This window comes from Seriola aureovittata, chromosome 16 (genome assembly GCF_021018895.1).
Source record: "Seriola aureovittata isolate HTS-2021-v1 ecotype China chromosome 16, ASM2101889v1, whole genome shotgun sequence".
NCBI lineage: Eukaryota > Metazoa > Chordata > Actinopteri > Carangiformes > Carangidae > Seriola > Seriola aureovittata.
Genome location: NC_079379.1, coordinates 14,764,049 through 14,788,662, shown reverse-complemented (window position 1 = coordinate 14,788,662; position 24,614 = coordinate 14,764,049). Strand labels below are relative to the sequence as shown.

The window sequence follows — 24,614 nt, the reverse complement described above, 5'->3', positions numbered from 1 at the left end:
TGGTGAGGAAAAAACAATATAGTAAAGCAAGGCATAAAATTGCCATAAAACGTCAAACTATATCATGGCGTAAAACGTCAAAAAAACAACACAGTATTTTAAGGCATAAAACATCATAAATATGTCCTACTTTGGTAAGGAATAACTCGACATAGTATAGTAAGGCTTAAAAATGTCAAAAATGTCCTAATATAGTATGGCACAAAAATGTCAAAAAAACATCATAATGTATTAAGGTATAAAAGGTCATAAAAACGTCATAGTACGGTGAGGAATAAAACGACATGGTAAAGTAAGACATAAAAATGCCAAAAAATGTCAAAATATATTATGAAATAAAAATGTCAAAAAAACGTCATAGTATAGTATGGCACAAATGTGTCAAAAAAACATCATAGTATATTAAGGTATAAAAGGTGATAAAAACGTCATAGTGTATTAAGGCATAAACGTTCATAAAAACGTCATAGTATGGTAAGGAATAAAACGATATAGTATAGTAAGACATAAAATTGCCAAAAAACGTTGCAGTATAGTATGGCATAAAAATGTCAAAAAGCATCAGCGTATAGTAAGGCACAAAATTTGTGACAAGTGACTTGCTTTAAGCAGGCATCAGTCCAATACAGGACTGCCCTGTAATGTCACACTTTTGGATCTGTTTTTTGTCTGAAATTTATACTCGTATAATATATAGTAAGCAAGACATTTGGCTTGTGTGTGTGTAAAGCAATTCTATATTTGGGTGAACTGAATTTGGGACGTTCTGAACAACAGACAGTATTGGCAGATATTTTCTTCCTATTTCACATTTCCATCACGGTCACACAGCTGGTATTCAACACACATTGGAAAACGTAGGTAACTGTGTGTGATCTATAATTGTAATGTTTTTTATTTGTAATCTGTGCTGCTTTGTTTTTGTCTGGAGGAACAACTTCATCATCTTTATAATCCTGCCCTTTACCACTTCAAATTAGCTTTTTGGTCCGACTTTGAAGGTGCTGGCTTTAAAAATCAAGTAGCCTATGGCAAAGCAGCAGATGCCAAGATATCCTGACAAGATATCCTTAATTTCTGGTTTGGGCTCCTACATTGCCCATAATGCAACTCAACAGCATTGCCCAGCTCACCCAAATATCTATTTCTTTGTCTAACCCCACAGCTCCAGTTTGTAATGCAGGATTTCTGCCAAAAATGTAAGACAACCTGGATGACATCAACAGGATGAACAGTAGCTCTAGTGACATGTGAACTGTCACTAGAATTCCCCTTTAATTTTGGATATGGTTATGTTTATCTGGATAATGTTGCTAATCTTGGATACTGCTGCTGTAACGAAAGAACAGGAGTCTCAAGTCTCTGAGGCAGGTATTAACATATTTATTACACCGTAAAGAGAACAACAATACCAGAATTATACTGCAAAGTTTCACAGACTGACAGACCATAGTTTACAGCCCAAAAAAGAATTAAAAAAAAGAAACTAAAAGAAATAAAATCAACAAGAAACCACAGTTCTGACATAGTAGACTGGAAAGCTCTCTAGAGGACACTGACCCTAAGCGATGGAGAGACCGCTCAGTGTCAGCCTACCACTAACCTGTGGTTTTCATGTCTCAATTAAGTATTGCACAACAACTTCAAATCATTTGAGCTCTTTTTTTCACAATAAATTTTCTCAAGAGAACGCAAAATAAACACCCTCCCACCCCTGAAGTTCAACTCACTCCCCAAGATTAATGCTACGGCCTTTGCTGTTCAGTGTTGGCCCCACACATTTCCCCCCATGTTTTTTGTTAAGTAAGAAATTTAAATATTTCCCCCTACTGTGAAAAACAGGCATGCCTAAATTCATAGCCTTAGTCTTTTTATTTATGTATTTATTTTTTTTACAAGCTTTTTCTTTTGTATATCCCCCCTTTTGAATTTACCCAGCTGAACAAGTCGACAAGCACTTTAGCATGTCTTCACAACGGAGAAGAGAAAAGGAGAAAAAGGTGGAGGGGAAACAGGGGAGAAAAAAGAGCGAGCGAGAAACAACATTTCTTATCTGTGACCTTAGCCTGTGTCATCGAAATAGGAATCGACAACACTTTTCATTAAAATTAGCACAATTTTTTTCTAAAATCTGTTCAAACAATTCAAACTCTTGATGTACTCTAGAAACGCCACAGGCATAAAGGAACATAACAAAAGTTTTTTTTTCACTTTTTTTTCTCATTTCTATTCATTTATGTTTCATTTATTTATGAGGTCTGCATTGTTACCAAGTAGTGATATGGTTTTGCAGCTGTATGAGCTTCGACTTTGGGTTTTTTATTTTCCTGTTCTCTTGTGCCCATTTGGTTTCGACTAGACCAGTATCAGCGCCGCGACTGATGCTCTTATCGTGCTGTAAGAGGTAGAGTGAGACTTGTTTGCCACCGAGGAATTTGTAGCAAAACACACATAGAGGAGGGAAGAAAGAAAAAAATAGAGCTTCTCAAAGAATCATTGAGCGATAATGTTTGTCTTCCTTTTTTTTCCCTTTTTTTTTAACCCAGGTTTTGCCCTGATTATGATGAACACACACATTGTTTGTTGTATACTTTCAAATACACTAGTGTTAAAACAGCTAGGCTATTTCTTCACAGCTTCTGAGGAGTCGTGAGTGGGGTGTCAGACACCTTTTTGGATTGTTTAACCCTTTAGAGTCAAGAATGCAGGTGTGTATTTTATTTAGACAAGAAGGGAGAGATGAGGAAGTACAGAGGGAGAAAACAGCCCAGAACCTTTGAGGGCCTCCACTTGATCCTTGAGGTCAGAATTTGTAACGCGCTTCTGTGTAGCACCAAGGTGTTTGGGGTGAAGAGCCTTTGTGTGCGTCAGGGTAAGTGCTCTCTTACTGCGAATGAGAGGTTTGTTTGATTTACATTGAAGGTTTACAACAAAGCTGTGACTGATTATCTATCCCCAAAAAATGACATACTCTGATATAAATAAATATAAAACCGCTGTAAATGGCGTTGGTGTGAAAGCCCAGTCTCACATTCACCTCTTTAAGAATAAAGAACGTAACTGCTTAAAGCTGAAATGGGCACTTAATCTGACATTTGTGTAATGAGAAAATGCACAAACAAGATCAAAAAATATCCCAAGAATTTCTTCAAAAATGGTCAAAGAAGCTATTACTGTTCATGTCACATTAGTTATTATTGCTCCAGTTACAATGTAACACTGCTGTGAAATGTTCATTATGTTTAATTCACACCTTCTCATTTCACAATGCAAGATGAGTGCTATCGGTTTCCAGAGGAAATTAAAATAAATAATTTTATGACACTGTAGTTGATTTTGTTCCATGAATATGTGAACAAAACCTGCAGAAATAAATAACCAAACGTTTGTGTGAACAAACCTCTTTTGAAAAGTTGTTTAAATCAGGATTTTGGTCCTTGGTGTCAGTCTTTGGCTGTTTTTGGTGTTTTTTTTTTTTTGTTTATCTCTTGTGTTAATACTGTGTGTTACCTGGCGCTTTGCAGTGTTAAAGCTGTCAATCGGACTCTACACCTCTGCATTTGGAAAGTTAGTTTGTTAGAATATTTTTTGTATTTTTTTTTTACTTTTTTTTGGTTGTTTTTCAGTTTTTCTAAAAAATAACAAATATTTAACAAACGTTCAGTAATGTGCATGCACTGTCTGTAACTATTCAAAAAAAAACAAAAAACATTATGGCTGCTTTTGATAGCATGTTAAGAAGAAAAAAAGAGTGGGTTTGGTGATTTTACATTTTTCCAACCCCCCTCCCCCCATCCCCAGAAATGTAAAAACAGATTATGCTATCACTACATACAAAATGGTTGATGAATTATGGCTCTATACCGACAACACAAGTATGCTGAAAAGAAGCATGCCGAAATAACCTCTGTGACAGTGCAAATACATGTATGTATGTCCCTTGTACAAAACATTTAGGTTAGCATTCCACGCAACATGCTAGTTCTCAGAAAAGATCTGGGTCGGACTCAAGTAGCAGCTCTGAGATATAGCTTGTGTCTTTTCTTGAGGACAAAGGGAAGTAAAACTTATAGTAACTACGAGGGATCTACCACTTACACACAGAATAGAAAAGCAGCCTGGAAAAAAGATAACACTTCTTTTTTTTATCTCTTTTTGCACCAGCTGGAGAGAGAGAGAGAGAGAGAGAGAGAGAGAGAGAGAGAGAGAGAGAGAGAGAGAGAGCGCGCGCGTTATGAAGGACTTAGAGTTGTGACTGGTTGAAGTACTATGCATTGTCACAAATGTCCAACACATATACAATAAATAACCATTGATGACACCACAGGACAGAAGTCTTAAACACCATGACATCTATAGAAAAAGAACATGAAGAAAGATGAAAATGTTTTTCAGAGTTGAGACAGGAGGGGAGCGTCTGGGGTGAGTTTCCACACTGTAGGTTTTCAGCTCTGCATGGCCCAGCGGCTGCTGTCCAGGTGATTTGACAGTCTCACCAGTGGGATGACAACTTCACTTCCTGTTTGAGAGCTTCTGTGACCCCCCCCCCCCCCCCCAAGCATGCACGTGTGAATTGTAGTCAGTACATCCTCCACATGTGCAGTGGGCAAAGTTTTGTATCTTGTCCAAGAATTCTTCCCTTTACATCCTTCAGGGAGACGGATTTGTATTTCCCAGCCCACTGACCTGGATATTATTACAAGTGAGAGGGAAATAACATTGGTTGAACAGCTGGCTCTGCTTGCAATCTGCTGCACATCTGCCCATTTCATAGCAGTCTGTGGACCAGAGATTCAGTCCATCCCTCTCCCCTCTCCAGGCAGCAAATTTGTTTATGTATCCATCCGTCAGTTTGTCTTTCAGAGTATTTAAATCTAATTTCTTTCCTTACAGAGAATGCTTCTGACATTCTGCTAAATAGTTATGTTCCCTTGGTATGCTGTTTGTTAAAATGTCTTCTTGAGGTTGATTAGTCTCATGTCCCAGGTACAGGAAGGAAATAAGCGTTAATTCAAGGATGGAAAATAAAGACATAAAAAAAGGGGGAGGTCAGATATACATGTCTTGAGTTCATGGCAATCTCTGCTCAGTCTCAGTCTTGTATTTACAGGAGAAAATAAGATAAGCTACAATGACAGCAACATTAACAACAACAGGCACAACGACAAACGGACAACAAGAATAGCAAGTGTAACGATAAAAGGATGTCAATATTTAAATTCATTCATTCAAAACAAAGAATATCTTTGTGTTTCTTTAAAGTCATGGCAAGTCAATATGACCTGATTATGGACCTCCTCCTCCTTCTATGACTACGCTGCAAGATAGACAGAAGCATTGCCATCTCTTTCTGTTAGCCATGTTGGCTTAGCATCTTTGCAAGGCAATGTAGACAGTCATGCTGTTTGTGGGGTTGAGGGCTGGCTGTTAGGCCCGGGAGGCCTTTTGCCTCCATCCGAGTCTCTTAGCGTTGTGTGCCGTCTAGGGCAGAGGAGGATGGGGTGCTGGGGGTGGATGAGCGAGGGGTAGCAGCAGGCGGGGTAGCAGCCGGACTCCCAGTCCCACTGCTTGGGGTGCAGGCCGATGAGCTGATGGGAGCAGGGGTCTCTGACCCAGGGACGGCTCCCTGCTGTTGGCTGGCCTGCTGCTGCTGGGCCTGGAGGGTCTGACCGCAGACGTGGTGGTGCTTCTCCCAGTCTTTATGCTGGCAGAAGGAGCCGCAGTAGCGCGCCGTGTTGCAGCCACTGCATGTCTCACTAGCCTTGCGGCCACAGTTCCAGCAGCTCTGACAGACAGATAGAGACAAAGTTAACTAAGACAAAAAAATTATTCAGCAGCAGGATTCACAGTCACACAGACTGTTGGCTCATTCAGCTGATAAACTTCTCTGATAACTGATAAAACTGTAATCAGGAACTGTTGTTTGTTTTATTTTGTGCCTCTATTCACGCAAAAAGATAATCAGGGTTGGTGAATGACGGCAGACAGCCACATCAAACAGAGAAGTAGCGAACATGACACCAAGATTAGCACCAGATATCAGTGCACCAGTCTGCACATTAACAGAGCAAACCTCTGCTTTTACAACAAGCTTAAAACAAACCACAGACAGATGAAAAACCCATCTCTTATTGCACTTAGGGCCTCTTATATATCTTAGAAACCGCAGAGAGAGCATGTCTGGGCCGCTACATATACACAGGAAACAGGAGAACAAGGTTACAAACAGCTTCTGAAAGTTCTCCTCTGGGGCACCTCTCACACAAACATCACTCCTGCAATTAACATCAGATGTGAGACATATATCCCTCTCACTTAACTGATTAAACGTCAAGGTCTCCAATGGTGATTAGCAAATGAAAGCTCCTTCTCTCCTTTCCTCTCAGCTGAATTGGTAGCACCTTTCTAAACATGTTAGCTACTCTGTCGGAAAAAATTAAGAGGAAGCAGGAAAGCGAGGGTAATCGATGCTTGATTAACCTTGTTTTGAATCATTTTGCTCCATCTCTTGAATATAAAATAACATCTATTTGCAGGAATGTTTTTATAGCCGCAAATACTCAGAAACATTTTTAATATTTGAAAGATATCGTACAATGATTTGTTATGAGCTGATATCAAAAGTATACTCAAAATTACACCTTTTGAAGTTTTAAAGTGCGTATGTGTGTGTGTGTGTGTGTGTGTGTGTGTGTGTGTGTGTGTGTGTGTGTATGTCCCAACCTCGCTTGAGTCTTCCTGCTGGTTGATTATGGAGAGCGCATCCTCGGCCGCCTGCCGCTTGGCCTCGGCTACCGTGCGCTCCATCTTGGCCCGCTCGCTGCTAATCATCTCGTGAGCCTTGCGCTCGGCCTCTGACACGGCCTTCTGCAGCTCTGACATGGCCTGCCGCTTTACCTCATTCACTGCCTCTTCTGGAAAGAGTGTGGAGACAGAGGAAGTCAAGCCTCCCGAACCTGCAATGTAGTTCGCATTATATCACCCTGTCGTTGGGACTTCATTTTCAATTAGTAGACTGCAAAATGTAAATAGTCACTCATGTACACTTTACATGGGAATAAGCATGTTAGAGAAAGTTAGATCTTTCTGAAAAGCATTCAAAATTAATGTGTCACTTTAAAAATGTGTGTCCACTATTTTAAACACAGTAACACTTTTCTGAAAGTTTAATTGGAAAGCAGTGGTATCTAAGATTGTGCCTTCAAGGGCTGGTTCATCTGCTAAATATGTAACACATCTGGAGGACAGAAATTGTAGCCATAAAACTGATGCTTTCACTCATTTTTATCTGAGGACAAAATCTGCGCAAAAACATATTTTGTAGATCTGGAGATGATGAAAATTATTTCACATGGCAAACAAAACTACTGTGGCTGTTGTCGTTTGTAGCTTTCAGCTTTCAGCGTAGAGCAGCTTCTGACTGAACATCGAATCTGAATGTTGCACATATATAATACAGAGCACATTATCACAAGACCCATGAGTTTCTTTACTTTCATTAAATTACTTCAGGAAATCATATTTGTCAACCACCATCTAATTAGTAAATTCTTATGTGACTGTGGCATATTTAATCAGTAGCTCGTCAAATGGGTCAATGTGTGATGTTTTAATTCTTAATAAAAGTTGGAATGATCTCATTTGAAGATGAGCAAACTAAATGTATACATTTTTTCTTTTAATTTGAAAAATATCCTCGGGACAACAGTGTGAGCCAATTAATCCCAGGTAATCACTCAGAAAATGTGCTTATGAGCTGGAGCAATATGTTATTTTATACTTGTTTTGTGGAATGAATAACCTTGCTGTGCGGGTGTTAAGCGGTGGAATTCCAACTGAACGTCAACGCAAAAGGAGGGCTTTTTGTTTGCTCCCATCAAGCCTGTAACTTGACTAATTGTGTATGCAAATCAGGCAATTTATATTTAAATTATGCATTTCCATTGTGATCCCAGAGGCCCATGCGGTTAGGGGAAGTGGGAAACCAGTAGGACACCGTGCAAGGTGCTTGAATATTTATCACCAACTGTAAACATTTTGCCCATTTCAAACAGATGTATTCACCGCCACACTCCATTGTGTTAAAAATCCTATTTTGCAATCCTCCCTGGGTTACATTTAAATCAGCCAGAATATGTGCGACTGAAGTGAAAGGGATAGCAGAAATACGAAGAATGCAGAGAGAATGAAAAATAGCAGTCACCATTTATCTTACAAACAAAAGATAAATACAGCTTTATGTCTGACAAATATGCTTCACTTTACTTCATTTCCTTTGTACAAATTACACATGTATTACAAATGTAAAATCTGTTTCAATAACACACAAGAATGTGTGCTTTTCTAAAGACAGAGACATTTTCTCTTCATTGTGACTGAGCTAAATTTTTAAACCAGGGTGGTTTTGTATTTAACCTACTGTGCTGCCTGAAGTCATGGAAATTGCCCTGGTGCCGTGTGATATATGCCTTGTGCATGGAATTGTGATTACACACCAAATGCCTTAGATGGAAGATCGATCAAAGCTGGTGAGGGGAGGCGAGTACTGGAGAGCAGGCAGAGTCCCGATGGTGATACTCAATTCAATTTAAATGCATATTACTTGTTCTGAGTATCTCACACATCATGCTTGGTCAAGCAAGGGGACAATTTCTTTTCTCCAAGGGGTTTAAAAAGCAGATATACTGTATCACTGATGGTGGAAACAAAGTGGATTCCTCAAGCATTGAACCCTCAGCGGAAAATTCTTTCAGTTTTTCAGGACAGCGATAATGATGATTGCAGCTGCACTCACGAGTTTAAAGAATGCTGTTTGTGTACACTACAAATTTAATGGCAGCTAATGAAAGCTGTTAAAGCAACAAATTAGTTTCGATACTTGATCTTAACTGGCTCAACAAATTTGCCTCCACAATTTTACATCACTTTCTTAAATAGAATAGCTGCAATGTCTATCGCTGAGGGGATTATAGAATGCCAAAAGCAAAAGGATACCTAATCTTGCTACTGTACTTTTAACAGCAGAACCACTGGACCAGCTGTAATAGCTACTTATGTCCCTTATTTGACTGGTGCAATAAAAACATTTTACTACCTGACATCATATTTGGAGTGTGCCGAGTGTGGTGGTGAAACTCTTATTTTTTTACTTCCTACTGTATCAAATATAAATGGTTTTCTAAGAGCAGCCTGACACTTAAATTCAGCTCTGTGAGGGGAGGAGGTTGCGGACAGCAGACTATACTGGGATGAGACGAGAGAATGGGGTTTAAAGGAGCGTCTCTTAACCACTTCCAGCCCTCAGTCATCCGGGTGAAAAAGATGGCCTTGATTTCAACAAGGCAAAATGTCAAAAAAAACTGCAGAGTGAAACAGAGAGAAAAGTGTGTGTGTGTGTGTGTGTGTGTGTGTGTGTGTGTGTGTGTGTGTGTGGGGGGGGGTGGCATAAAAGTTCAGCTTACCAGCTTTCTTCCAGATCTCTTCAGGGACGTAGCCAGACACAGGCCGATGAAGCAGCTCCCTGTGAATTTCTGGGAAGACACAAACACATGCGTGACATAATGCAAAAGACTGTAAAACAAATCAGCTTGTTATAAAACCTCTTGGTTACTCTGATATTCCTGTCAAAGGATTTCAGGAATAAAGCTAAATGTCCATTTTTTGTTACTGATGCAATAAACTAGTGAGCTGTAAAATTGCTCAGGACTCATGTAAAAATATATGTGATACGTAAAACTGACTGACATTGGGATAATCAGACTTAATGGTAGAGGACCTAGAATTGAACCCTGGGGGACTCCACGTTCAGTATCAGCTTCTTTAGACATAAAACTGCTGGAGAAAGTTTTTCATGTAGAATGCAAGCCAGCTAAGTGAGAATGGAAAATTTTTGATCAGTTTGTATTAAATAATTATGGGGCTGTTAAGTATGTGGTTTGACAGCTGTATATTTAAGAAACTAGGAAAAATTAGATTTCAAGGAAGTGTTTACAGTACTTGTACATTCAAAAGAGTGGAGGGAATGAATAGAGGTGGAACGAATATTTCAAACAATTAAATGCTACTGATGGTTTATTTAAAATATAAACTCATAGAGAAAAAGTAAGTGGAGATACCAGAGAAGAGCATATGTTGAATTGTCTCAAAAATATGAAAACAGGAATAATTCACTACATTTGACAAACTGGTTATTTGGTATTTGTTGGAATCACTTTAAGTTTGCCAGTGAAACTTAATGGAGCAGTCTTGTAAACTTACGTATACTTTTTAAAAATTTTTTTATGATCTTTAATAACTCTAATACATGTATGTGTGATCCCCTACCTGATGTTGCATTTTCCTGTGCTGTGGGGCTCTGCTGCCTTGACTGCCCACTAGTGGTGCCCTTCTTAAGCTCTTCAGCGTCGCTGTATCGTCGGATCCAGTAGTTGAGCTCTTCACGGTCGGCCTCCTGGCACCGCCGCAATACTGTTAGCGAACGCCTTGTTTTCTCCACCATGTCCATGATACAGTTCAGCAGCTGGGGGGTGACAGGGAGCAGACATGGCGCTGAGTTTACACATAGATATGAGTGGATTCATTGAAACTCAGTTAGGATGTGGTGGGGTCGTAAATTAAAGCTGTATCTGTCATGTGTTATGATATTTTAGTTAGTGGTGACGTTTGTCTATTCATATTCATTGTCTATTCATTTCAACAGTGAGTGTATAAATACACTCACTGTTGAAATCTTGATCAGGTTTTTCAGATCACACTTTATTCTGACTTCACCATGTCAATCACTAATATATTCATGTTCATATTATGTGATTGGTTGATTCAATTTTCACTGCAGTAAGGTGAAACAGCATCACACATGTGACGCTAGGTGTTCTGTCATATTTCATGTATGTCTGTTTGCACATGCAGAAAGTTACAGATTGAATCTTAAAAGGGACTGGAATTAAAAAATTAAACGCAGACAACAATTTATCAGTATTTTCATTGTAGGCAAACATATTTACATGCAGGCATGCACACATATCTCTACTTTATATACATAAAAAATTGTGACTATTCTTGATGTTCATATAATGTCAAACCTTTCTTTTGGCTAATCTATTTGAACAGTTTTTTAAAACAGTCCACAAAACATGTAAAGGTCTTTTTTATTTTGTATATAGCAGTTAACGCACATTTTCACACAAAACAAATTTTCACAAAGTGTAACAGAGACTTATAGTAGAATGTCATACAGTGTGTTACAATTTAATAATTTCAAAATAACAGAAACGAGGGCTTATTAATCTCTGCTACTTACAGAGAGACAACTGTAAGGTATAGTAATAAAAAATGTTATTACTTTTCTTACATGGTCAAGGTGCTTCCACTCCTCAGCCCACTCTCTGTCTGTCAGCCTGTGGTCGATCACTTCCTCCTGCCTGGTCCCTGCATGCATTCCTGTAAGAAAGAAAAAAAAAGACAGATAGACAGACAGACAGATAGAAGGATAAATAAAGGGCAAGTCAGCATGACACAGAGGATCAATTTAACATTACTCTAGCACTTGCTTGCGCACCCTTTCATCCATCCTTCATTTGGTCGCTGGTTGGCACATTCTCTCCATCCATTTCTTTCTCTTCCTCCCTCCCCATTTTCTTTGCTGTGTCTCCATAGCTCTCTCCCACCCTGAGGGCAGGACTCAAATAACGGAGCTTCTAGCCCAATAAACATTCATCACAAGGCAAGACATGGTAAATGTCCCCTATTTTTGGCACAGAGCCAAAGTCGTCATTATAGCTTCATCAAGGCTTGGTCTACTCTACACAGAAAAATGTCTCTAATACAACGACACTGCCTAAATAAAACTACGCCTCTGTCGTGTGATCATACACGTCGCAGTGCATCACTTCAGTTTGCCATCAGGTTTCAGTGGCCTAAGTTTTGGTGTATTGCTCTTTGAAGCCTCAGACTGTCCACATGCTACACCAACAAACATCCACCAGACTGTATTGGACATTGACTGATTATCATTATTTTTTAAAATTACTGATCTTGGTATATAAAGAAGTAAAGAAGAAGCCTGAGAAATGATGTAAAAGTGATGTAACTGCTGTAACTGCGTACTTTTGTATATGAAATCCTCTTTATGTTTCTCTTTGACGCTTTTCCATGTACTGGGATTAGTTTTTGTCTCACAATCCAAATGTACTTACACACACACACACACACACACACACACACACACACACACACACACACACACACACACACACACTTATACCCTCCCACATGTTCTCACCAATGGACCTGGCTCTCTCCCGGATCTCCCGATGATTGGAGGCAGGGTGTCTGTAGGTGTCTCGATAGTGATGGGCAATGGCCATGTCGTCCAGCCTGTAGTGCTGCGGAGGGAGTGGGCCTGGGTGGGGCAGGCCATTGGGTTGGTAGGAGAGCCCGTTGGATGGGCTGAAGCGCTGGGCAGGACTTATGGTGCACGGCCTTTTGCTGGGATGAACATCTGGGTGAAGGGCACCATCTCGCTCAAAGCCGTTCTCTTTGGTTCTGGGAGGAGACAGAGAAAGATGATTTTTGAGGTGCATCTAACGCTGTATAGTGACCGACTTTTTCTCCCAGTGAGGTGCCATAATTCTATTTGATTCTAGTAGAAATTATCTTTTTTTTTGCAAGAACCCTGAAACAACAGACAGGCGATTAAGAATAAGTAGAATTATTACATCCTACCAGCAAAATGTTTCACTTGTTGCATGTAAAATAAGATTTGAATATGAGACCAAATATGGCTGGATTGTTTGCTGTTGTTACTAGATTTGAACACATTCTTGTTACAGTGACAGCCTGGCAAATAACAAAAGACCTCTTGTGGCGCAATGGATCAGGAGAAAAGAAAAAGGAAATAAAAGGAGGGGAGTAGAGAGGACACAGGCACAGTGTGATTTTTATATCACACCTATTTTGTAAAAATGACTGATTCAAAATTTGTTTGTCAGTTATTACATAGAAGAGCCCAACATGAAACATATCATCACAACAACTGTTCCGGCCCTTTGTGCTGCAGTGAAGCTTTGAATCCAACCTCTTACCAGACAAAGGAACTTCCATAAAAAAAATGTTTTTCCTGGAATCATCCTGGAATTCTTTCATTGAAAACATGATCACACACACATACACACACACACACACACACACGTACACACATACCAAACACACACACACACACACACACACACACACACAAGTAGTTTCCAGGGGATCAGGTGGATTTTTGTCAGCCTGCTTCCGAAGATTAATGTGGCCAGGTGTGTGCGTGTGTGTGTGTGCTTGCACATGTGTGTCTAGATGTCTGTGTGTGTGTGTTCTTAGCTTTGTCAGTTCACAGTTAAATCTTGCCAACATCCCCCGACTATCTGCAGTCCCCCCCCCTTCTCTTCCTTCCCATCTCTCTCTCCGATGAACAGATTGAACTTCTTAATGAGCTGTTTTTATGGGCTCCTAATGCTCATCCACAGCTCTCCATATGCTCTTTCCTTCCATCCGTCCGTCTCTCCCTGCCTCCCTTGACTCATCCATCCATTCTTCTCCCCCCACCAACCACACTCTTATCTCCCCAGCCTTCCTGCTGCAACAATGTTTATATCTACAGGCACTGGAGTACACACATGCACGCACGTTCACAGTCACCTATACAGTGCAATCATGTGTGCACATATAATTCAGCTACTGTAGATAAATACATGTCCAATTTACATGCACATGCCATTTTAATACTGTTTTATATTTATTTATGAAAGACACAAACTTGTTGACCCCTGCTCTATCATGACTAATGCACTCTCACACACACACATGCATGCACGCTGCATGCACGCACACACACACACACACACACACACACACACACACACACACACACACACACACACACACACACACGCACGCACGCACGCATGCACACACACACACACACACAAAAGTACGTGTCAAGATTTCAAAAACTGAGTTCACATTGTCTCTATGGTGATGTGATTATACAGCTTCCCATAATAAGCAACATATATTATTAGTATTTTTTTTCTCAGCTGAAGAAAGACTCATGCTTAATTTGAGACTGGCTGTTACAAGAGACAGGGCTTTTATTTTTTATATCCCTTGTTTAATTAGTAGATTTTTATCATATTTTTGTAAAATCTTTTTTTTTGATCTGCTCCCCTTTTATTGTTATACAAATTCAACATTTCTCCTATTTCACATTTCAAACCTTTCAGTTTTTCAGGGGGCATGATGCCTTCACTTGCCTGGAAGACTTTTACTGTGAAACAGCTGCAATACGTGTTGCTTGCATTAACAAAAGCAAGCGAAACGGATCAGAATTAATCAATTAGTGAGTGAGAAGAGTATTTCTGCTAAAAAGAGACACTCAGAGCAGTGGAGTGTTGAGTATTGGGTAATTATATTGTATGCCATTGAAGAAATTAATGCTGTGAAAATATGCTGAATTATACTGAATTCACCATGCGAGCCATTACAGTACATGTACCAGTAATTATGCACTCCCAGCTATTTAAATATCGCCTTTTGTTCGAGGATTTACAGACCTAGCTATATCTATATTTTTTTTTCTTATATGCATATTGTACTGTGATATTCCTGGTCTGTTTTTTCTGCAAAGAACAGTATTAATCAGGGTGAATTGCTAGCGCATTGTTGTCTGTAATTACGGATTCCCATTCAAATTCCAATATTCCAACACAGGGCTCCAATAAGCAGAAATGCAGAGCAGAGGTAAGCAGAAAGCAGAGGTGCTTAGCCAGCCATATTGGTGCTGGAGCCTCATCTGTATGTGTTATCAGCCCATCTCCCTAGGTACACACAGACACACATACACACACACACAGACACACACAAACACATACGGAGGTGCACATACATGAACCATCCTTATACTTTCACACTGGAAAGAGAATCATGTACACACACATTCACACAAACACACCACATTTCCCCTCTCTCCATATATTCTCTCTCTCTCTCTCACATTTACACGCACATCTTTTCCCCTAAGCTCACTCCCCTATGCACCAGACGGCTTGCAAATATGCAGGTATTACAGAAAAAGTCTGCCTATCCGACTGTTGGGGGAAAAGAGAGGTGAGAATTATTAATATCGCGTTTGGCATTTTTGTCCCTCAGCAGATATAAAAAGTACATTTTCCTCTCCCCCTGCCTGCATTAAAAATTTGACACCCCCGGGAATTACTCTTTTATTTCCAAAGACCATGTACACATTGTGCTCGTAGCACAATGTCACAACAAAGCACAAACACATAAATGCTCACAAATTTCTTTCCAAGAAGTTAAAAATGCTTAATAATGTTTCAAGAAAGAGTGTTTATATGGGTCTGTGCTTATCTAGTAGCGTTTATTAATGGTTTCTCAGTGTCAGTTATTTTTATTCTGTAAAATGCCTCTGTAAAGCAATTCATACAAATATGGATATAGATTGGATAAAGTTATTTTTTAGTCGTACTGCCCATTTCTGCCACATAATTATTTACTTTATTGGGCTGCGAATGAGCCACAGTCTTAAACATGCACAAATGTTCAACACTGCTCATCTGTGTGTTCCTGGATGGCACGTCTCACTGCTCGTCCATTAGAGCAGGGAACATTGAGTCATCGCCGAAAGTCCATGACAACAAATGATTGTAATGATGTGGCTGGGAGAGACACACAGGCACACACGCTGTACTAACTCAACCTATCAAGCATGGAAGTAAATGATATTCACACACATCCACACTTGAGGGTCTTTCTTCCGTCCTTAGGATGTGTGTGTGTCTGTGTGTGTGTGTGTGTGTGTGTGTGTGTGTGTGTGTGAGAGAAAGAGAGAGAGAGCATGTGTGTGTGTCCAGGTCTACTTTTCCTATCTCCTCCACTCCTCAGTTCTGGCCCATTAAGAGTCGGAGCTGGGAGCCGAGATGTCCAACGGAGCACGTCATGAGGCCCGGTAGCGCACTGACAGACACTTCCCATACATACATTAACACATCACACGATTGCGTTGTATTGGCTCAGCTTGTGTCTGTGGCGCAATGTATGGGCTCATGGGGATGAAGGCAGACTCAAAGGGATTAATGCATGAGATCAAATAATAGAAGAGTAAGAAGCCTCAGCTGCTTTTATGTTCAGAGCTGGTAAATTTATAAACTCTACACTCTGATCCCTGTCATTGTGTAACCACTCAAACCCAAATTAGGATGCATTCAATACTAAAATCCTATTTCCAAAGTGGTTCTGACTTTCTGCTTCACCCACCTGTCTGGTGTCCTTCTCTTGCCGTTTTCGTTGACGTCCAGCAGGAGTTCAGAGGAGTCGACTGGGGAGGTGGTGCTGGTGTCCAGGAGCAGCTGCTCATGCTGGGCCAGGTACTGAGCTGGGTTCTGCTTGGCCAGCCTGGCACAGTGCAGCAGCTCCCTCTGAAGAAGCGGCAGGTTGGCCTACGGAGACAAACAGCACTGAATTATTGGAGGAAGCTGCTTTTTGTACACTGGGAAGAAGAAGAAGCAAGAATATAATCATCACATCAGCCCTTTTTGCCTTTCAACAAATATAACAAAGTACACACTCTTAGGTTCTCTGTTTCCTTTTTCAGCTGTGAGCTGTGTATACTTAAATATCTTTTTAACAGCCCCATCTTGTAGTGAAAACATAATGACAAAACTTTGGAACAGCAAAAAAATCATATAATGAAAATGTATTGTGTCTGTGTTGCTACAGCGGTAATTAAAGTCGACTTAGGCTTTTAAAAGAGGAAATATGCACTTGAAATATTCAAGTTGTACTTATGCTCTTGGGTAAAATATGACAGGTTATTGATGTTTTATGTCCTAAGAGAGATAAATTCAATAAAACTGATGCATGTCAAAATGTAAATCTCTACAAAACTGAATCAACGCTGAGCTTGTTTTCAGAAAATACATCAGATAAAGCATAAAACCTCACAAAACACAGCAAACTCACATAAAAATATGCTGTCATAATAAGATGAAAAGTTTCTCTACGGTCTTTCCATTCCAAAAACACCAATTTGAGGTCACAAGAGCTCCATTTCTTCCATGTCATCTAACCCCTGTTTGCTCATTACCACTGAACCACGACCACTTCCTGTGATCCAAAGGTGCATTAACACTCTCTCTATGGTGCACACACTTTCTCTTTTTAAAGAAAAAGCAGCTATTTTCAATCTCTTTGACATAACAAGGAGGTCTGCTTTCTTGTGCGGAGTTACAGGGTCATGCAGGTATGTGAGCATCGACTTCAAAGACATCTGATGGGGTGCATTTTGAAGCAAGAAGATGAAAGTGTTGCGTCAGGCAGGTTCAGAATGAGAGTGGGGGCTATTTTGGCGAGGTACATCACAAGAGCCTTTGGAGGGGCCATCGTTGTAAGTTTTAGGTCTGTTAATCTTTGTTTTGTCCTCAATAAAATAATCTCTCTCTCAGGCTCTCGCTTGGTTTGTTCTTTTCTTTATTTTTCTTCCAGTTTTATAATCTTCTCCTTGCTTTAGTCTTTTATTCACTCCATCCTTTTTATTTTCCTTTTGTCCTACATTAGCTGATGAATTTGCTTCCATGTCTTTGACCATTCGAGCTTGTGTTTGCCAACTGCATACAAAAATAATACTAACACAACCGTGATTTTTTTACTGGTATTTATGTTTCATAATCATACAAAAATCCCTCGCCAGTAATTGGTTGTAAAAGAAATGCCAAGCACTGGCCTTCACTTTACCTGCCTGAGTTAATGGTCCGTTAATAGTTTATGATCGTAATTACCCTCTGAAAAAAAGAGCATAAAATAGATTGCTTTGACCCTGGTGAACTCATCTTTCATTAATTAGAGGTCATCCTAATTGCCAGAGATGTGGGATGCATTAACAAAAAGTCTGAGTCAAGAAATGCAGACCACTGAGGAGACCGGATCATTTTGTCATATGATAAACTATATACGGAGATTTGCTTCTGTGTAGTTACGGTAACCAACATCTGTACATAAAAAGGAAAATTTCAAGTAGTGTTCGTTCAGCGGCCGCAGCTAAACCCTGCTCAGGATGATTTATTGTGAAAATGTCGGATCTGTCACTTTTGTCAAATGGTGCCAAAAAACAATTCAGAATATGCCACGTTCAGGATATGCTGCACTTCATCTGCTTTCTGTTTCTGTGTAATTTGCTGCTGGATGAGAATCGAGGTGACTTTGTTTTTGTCCTATTTCAATTATTTCCTATCACCACTCTCTTTCTCCTTAGCTAAATGTGTTTATTCCTTTGTGTCGCGGCACTCCTCTCACTTCTGCATGACACAAGAAAAACAAAACACTTGACAGCTAGGATGAAGGCAAACTTAAAATAAGCACAACTTTAACTTGAAAACAGAAACACTGTTACTTTGTAAGCCTGTTGTCTCGTGTGGCAGGCGTCCTGCCAACACATCGCGTCACTGGAGCTGTGTGGTTTCTGATTGCCTCCTTCCAGTAAAGAGTCCCAACCAATTTGTGGTTTAGTATTAAGAGAAGGGGAAAGGAGTTGAGTGGGTTTGGGTGGGAGGGGATGGGGATGGGGATGGGGGCAGACCGGAGGGGTCGGCTTGGTCTAACATTAGCGTAATGAAAAACTCTGAGCCCTGATGCGCATTGTTGCAGCTGTGCTTCAACGCACCTATAAAAGCTCCCCCACACCTCCAACCACTCTCTGCTACCATATGGTAGCTGGCATTAAAGGCCTCGCAGTGGGAAGACACTAAAATTAGACTGGGGAGAGAGAGAGGCAGAGAAGGAGCGAAGGAGGGAAAAAAAACAAGTTGCATCTTTGATTCTGCAGCTATCCCAGTGATACACTAACCATCTGGCGAGGCGAGGAGAAGGGAAGGAGGGACTGGAGGATGGATGGATGGATAGAAAACAGTAGATAAACAGAGACAGGGAAGGGATAAAGATATGGAGAAAGAACAAATGAGAAGGTGAATGAAAAGGGAAAGAGACGAGGAAATCTTAAGGACAAGGGAAGGATGTAAGGAAGGACACACAGTCCCTGTTTGTGTTGTTAACAGCCAGTAATGGCGGCCCTAGTGGGACCAGTTTCTGCAGCCCACGTCCACACAGGACCTCAGTGGATAATATAAACTTGTGAATGTCAGGTCACACGTGCACACATCTGCAGATTCATTCATGCACGCGCACACAAGCAGCAGAAGATGAGACAATATTACAGTCAGGGGGAACTAACTGCCGTGTTTTCATAAATAACATTTGCCTCATGCCTGTCACTCAGACACAAACAGATAGAGCAGGGAAGGGAGGGATAGACGAGGGACAGAGAAGAAGAGGATTGAGGGGAAACCTACTTGGCACAATATGCACATAAATGGCAACTAATTCACCTGTAGGTACAAACAGAAAAAAAACGCCATCCTTCTATATTTTTATCTCACAAGGTGACCGGTGACAAATGGGCTGAAGCAAGGGCACGGCTGGATGCTGGAGAGAGTGCTCCTTCCTCTGCTAATATACCATGCTAATGGCTGAAAATGGGAAATACTTGCTGAAAATGTGGCTTTAGTGGGATGAAGAATCGATGACAAAACAAACCTGATAGAAAAAGGAGAAGGAGGCCGGAGAGGAGCGCATGAAATAGGATGATATCCTCGTGCCAAAACCACATTCATTGTGCTCTGTTCCAGCACAAGTTTCTTTAAAATATATATAAAAAAAACCCAACTTCTTTCCAGTTCAAATAGTGTGCAGAAAATTATAGTCCGAACAAAGTTGCAAACTCTAGGTTAAAAAGAGAGAACCAAACAGAGGCAGCGCTGAAACGACTTGTGCACCATTTAACTTGGAGGAGGGAGAAACAGACAGACTGAGCAAGAGAGAGAAAAAAGCAGATGACATGAGAGAGAGAGAGAGCAACAGTAGCTCGTGAGGTTGCAGAGAAACTGAGTGACAAGCAAAGAGAAACCAGGTTAGGGATAGATATAAGAGAGAGATAAGTATTCAAAGAGAAGAGAGACTCCAAAAATAGGGAGAAAATAGGGATAAATATCATGAACATAAGTATGCATCTGGATCTGGTCTGGCTAAATGTTTTCCAGATTTGCTCCATCAGGCAGGCGGGCGGGGAGGGAGGCAGGCGGGCAAACCCTTGTGTTGTAATTGTATATTTGAATATCTACCTTCAGAAAGGGTATGACAAAAGGTCGCAGAGGGAAGTTGGTGGCTTCTTGGAGCTTGGAGTGAAATTCTTCGATGGTTAGCGTGGAATTCTGGAGGGGAGAGAGAGACAGAGAGAAAACACATGAATCCATGTGGAAGGCATTAAGCGATAATATTACTTATTGGAACCTAAGCTATATCCTGGCCTGGAGTGAATGTTTCAGGTTTTTGTAATAGGAAGCATATGGGCAGGCCACAGTGAAAAGAGGCACTGAAAACAAAGACACACATCTCCTTCGATTAACAAAACAAATACACATGCCGGAGTCACAGAAGGCAAATATGTTGCATGTTAAAAAAACAGAAACGTAATGTTTTTTTAGTTTTTTTTTTTTTTTTTTACAAAGTGAACATGGGCTTGAATGTGAACGTTGGTGGGATTTATCATTCATTTACATACTTTGCTAAAAATATCATTGCATTTGAATGGCTCTGGTCTATTTTCACATGTCTGCTTATTTGTGACGTGAATGAAGATGGGCTCATTTTTTGCTGTGAAATTCTGTCCAATAAAATAATGCATCTCTAAGCTCACACAGAAGCTTCCTGTTGTATATGTGTGCACGCATGGCATCCTTGTCCTTATCAACACAGTATATGAGCCTTCATGCTCGGTGCCTGTGTTACCTCTCTCCATCAGTGCCAACCGAATAACTGTCTGCCTCTTTTCACAGACCAGATAAGACCAAGGTGACCAAAATACATTCCAGCTGCATGTGCATGGGGTGGACCAGGCAAATGTGCAGGAAACAGGGGAGGGGGGAGGGTATATTTAGTGGTTATTTTAGTGTCTTTTTTGAGTGTGTATGCGTGTGTGTTTTCAAAAGTGGGTTATGTATTTCAGTTTCACACCTAAACAAAGTCTAGTCTCAACATCTTTTCTTCTGTGGTTGCCTGTAACTCACATTAATGGCTGACAAGACAGCAGTGACACTATTTTTAATTTTCCCAAGATGCAGGGAAAGAGTGAAAAGGAGGGAGAGAGAGGTGAGCATGCACATGGGAGAGGAATCTGCTATATAACAAGCAAAAATACAAACAAAGAAAAGAAAAAAAAAGTCAAGCGAGTCGGAGAACATAAAAAGAAAAAAGAAAAAGAAGAAAAAAAAAAGCTGCAGATATTATTTTTCCTCCCCACACTCTCAGCCTTATTTCCCAGACCTGAATTTTGTTACATTCAGCCTTACATCTGTTCGCCCAGATTGCGTAGGGGCTGTTCTTGACAGCTAGTGAAACCTCCTGAGTCTCCCTCTCTCCCTCTCTCCAGCACACAACTAGCTAATTAACAGTGTCACTCTTTTCAATAAGGCAGGGGGAGGGACACAGAGCGAGAGAGAGAGAGAGAGCGAGCGAGACAGTGAGCAACAGAGGGAGAGTTGGAGAGAGAGAGATATTGTGAGGGGGGGTGGGGGGGGGTGTATGCAAGCCAAAAGGACACAGGAGAGTCATGCGCATATGCAGACGGTGAGAAAAATAAACATAGTGAAGCCAAAAGGAGGCTATGCTCTGTGTGGCTAATTAAAAAATTCCTCCCTCCATCTCCTCCGCCTCCTCCTTCTCCTCCTTTCTGCACAACATTCAATCACTATTTCTGTATTCCCCTGTTCGTTATGCTCAAATTTTCTCTCAGATCACACGGGCGCGTGGTAAATCTTGTAGATTTGTATTTTATACCACATGCTCTTGGTGATATAGCCTTGATAACACCACGTCAGCTGAAATCTCTGCACATGCTCTAACTGAACATTTTCATAGGGCCAGTTGTTATTGTTGTTTTTGCATTGCATTATTGGTGAAGTCAGACAAATTTTAATTGCGATTTTAAATGTCACACTCTGTTTTTATTTACTTTATTCACAGGATCTTAATTTGGTGTAGATGTGATCATCAGCAGTGCTTTAATTTGTGTATCCTCTTAATGACACAATCATCATTTTATTGCATTTCCAACTATTTATATGCTAAATAAATAAACAAGCTCTTAATATTGCAACTGGCTAGGTCACGTTAGGTTATCATGCACCTGCACAACCTGAGTGATACCATTAGTTGGATGTTAAAATAAGAAGCCTAATCCTCATTGCTCTGTGCCTCCGGTTTTCCAAGCCGTTGCGTGTTGTATTTCAATTTAAATGAATGTAATGCGGATAAATCCTGGGGGGATCAGGTGAATAAAAATGGTAGTTTGATGGTTTGATGTCATTCTTTGTTCTAGTCCTTGCAGTGTTTTGCCAGGCATTGTGTTACACTGAAGAAAGCACTGATGGATGTCAATCCAGAAGGCAAAGATTTACAAATCTCTCCAAGTGTTTATTTTACACTTATGCCTGAAGGACCAGATGGCGAGGTTTCTGACATAAGAAAATAAAAAAAAAAGCCTTTCAAAAATACCCCTGGCGGTTTTCCTAATCAGCAATAAGTATTTCAAAATTATTTAAGTCTTCATCTCTGTGACTGACAACTAACCTGCCACTATTTAAACTTTAATGGCTCAGTAAACTCCTTCCATCTGGTACTTCAGGCACGCTGAACAAAAGCAAAGAATTTTTCTCAACTAGCTGCTAATTGATTCACTTAATCCTGCAAACGTAAGACCTGGTGTCAGCTTTCACTCTGTGAGCCCTTTAAACTTCAGCTCACACACACACACACACACACACACACACACACACACACACACACACACACACACACACACACACACACACACACACACACACACACAGTAGCCACTCACCACTAGTCCCAGCACTAATGTGCGGACCCGCTCGCCGATTTCAGGTGAGATGTCGTTGCCAAACTGCTGTAGAGTTGTGAGGAAGCGCTTCAGCTTGCTGAGCTGCCGGGCGCCACAGGCCGGCGGCAGCTGCTGGTTGGCCAGTGACGATGAGGAGGAGGAGCTAGGACCGTTGCTGTAGCCGTTTGGAGGAGATGGAGCGCCGTTAAGCGCCGTAGGAGAGTGGCTACTGCCATTGGTTACTGCGTGAGACAAAGACATAAATAACAGTATTAAAAGAAAGGAGGGTAAAATGAGAATGATTATATTTTTGGTAAAATCATTTCCATGGAAACACACTGTGGTCCCAAGTAACACTGTGTTCTTGTTTCACTGAAAAATAACCTGAAACCCTGTCTGCGCTGACTCTTTAACAAACACCAACAAAGGGAATAACATAGGTCAGCTTCATGGCGACCTAACCACTGATTTGAAATGATTTACATTCCCCTGAAAACATTCACAATCCTCAACATTTGTTTCCAATCAGTGCGGCTTGTTTGATCCTTTTGCGGCATCCACTCATAAAAAACATATTTCAGCATTTGGAGACATGTTGCCTCTCTCCACCTCCTCCTCCCTTTCTCTCCTTCCCTGCAGTCTAAACAAGCCGGGACAGTATGACCCCCCGTCCTGCCAGAGCACGCGAGCTGTATGTACGTGTGTGTGTGCGTGTGTGTGTGTGTGTGTGTGTGTGTGTGTGTGTGTGTGTGTGTGCCTATTGGGGAGTTGGTGTACAAAGAGATACAAGGCGGCATAAAGCTTTCTCTCTAATGAGATTAGGTTTTGACTAGCGATCCACTCACTCCCCCTCTGGCTGCCGTCCAAAGCCGCCACTGTAAAGAGAGGAGAGAGACGAGATACTCAAACTGCATCTGGTAACAATTACGTCGGGTGGAAATCAAAGCACACTGCTTTGTTAAAACCTTCGGCATGCGTAATGAGAGAGCTGGGCTTTTCCTCCCTCATCGCACGGAAGCCCTGACGTTAATTGTGGAGTGTGAGCGTTTGGGAGAGACAGACAGATACAAAGAGAGAGAGAGGGAGAAAGTAGATACTAGAGACTAAGAAAGGGTGATTGAAAGAGAACAAAATAATGCCTCTGTTGCAGAGAAGCAGCACTGCTAATGCAGACTTGAGTGCTCTGAGCATTTTGAACCACAGGGGCCTTTGATTCTAGTGCTCTAAATGCAAGTGGTTAAGTATGTACTTCTAAGTGAATACTAGGGTGTAATTTGCTCGTCACAGGCTATGTGCACGTCATGGCAAAGATCCAACGGTTTGTAAGCGTGGGCGTTAATGAAATTGTTGGGAATGACTGTTAAGACGGTCTTGTGATGTTGATGTTTTTTTGTTTTTTTTTGTTTTTTTTCCTTTGCGAATCACCACACATCTTTGCATGTCTGACCTCACAGCCCTGTCTTCTACAGTTTATGTTTCTGTCCAACTAAACAGCACACACCTTCTGTGGGAAACATAAGCGCTGGCTGGATTACATTCAGAGGCCACGTATTTAAAAAAAAAAAAAAAAAGAATGAATCTGCACATTTATTAAGGGTGGCGGAGTTAC

General features: G+C 40.8%; 1 protein-coding gene across 4 annotated transcripts in view; it reads right to left on the bottom strand.

Moving 5' to 3' along the window:
* Window positions 1-1,367: 1,367 nt before the first annotated feature.
* runx1t1 (RUNX1 partner transcriptional co-repressor 1) overlaps window positions 1,368-24,614 on the bottom strand; it is a 59,014-nt gene continuing 35,767 nt past the window's right edge. The window contains exons 4-12 of one of the 4 annotated variants that reach the window (XM_056399139.1): window positions 23,006-23,247; window positions 20,229-20,318; window positions 16,315-16,496; window positions 12,281-12,543; window positions 11,342-11,439; window positions 10,324-10,519; window positions 9,462-9,530; window positions 6,724-6,956; window positions 1,368-5,785 (exon numbers count right to left, since the gene is read on the bottom strand). In XM_056399139.1, the coding sequence (XP_056255114.1) occupies window positions 5,465-5,785; window positions 6,724-6,956; window positions 9,462-9,530; window positions 10,324-10,519; window positions 11,342-11,439; window positions 12,281-12,543; window positions 16,315-16,496; window positions 20,229-20,318; window positions 23,006-23,247 (1,694 nt within the window). In that variant the 3' untranslated portion in view covers window positions 1,368-5,464. The remainder of the gene's footprint in view (window positions 5,786-6,723; window positions 6,957-9,461; window positions 9,531-10,323; window positions 10,520-11,341; window positions 11,440-12,280; window positions 12,544-16,314; window positions 16,497-20,228; window positions 20,319-23,005; window positions 23,248-24,614) is intronic. The other 3 variants (XM_056399142.1, XM_056399140.1, XM_056399143.1) reach the window with 3 other exon arrangements.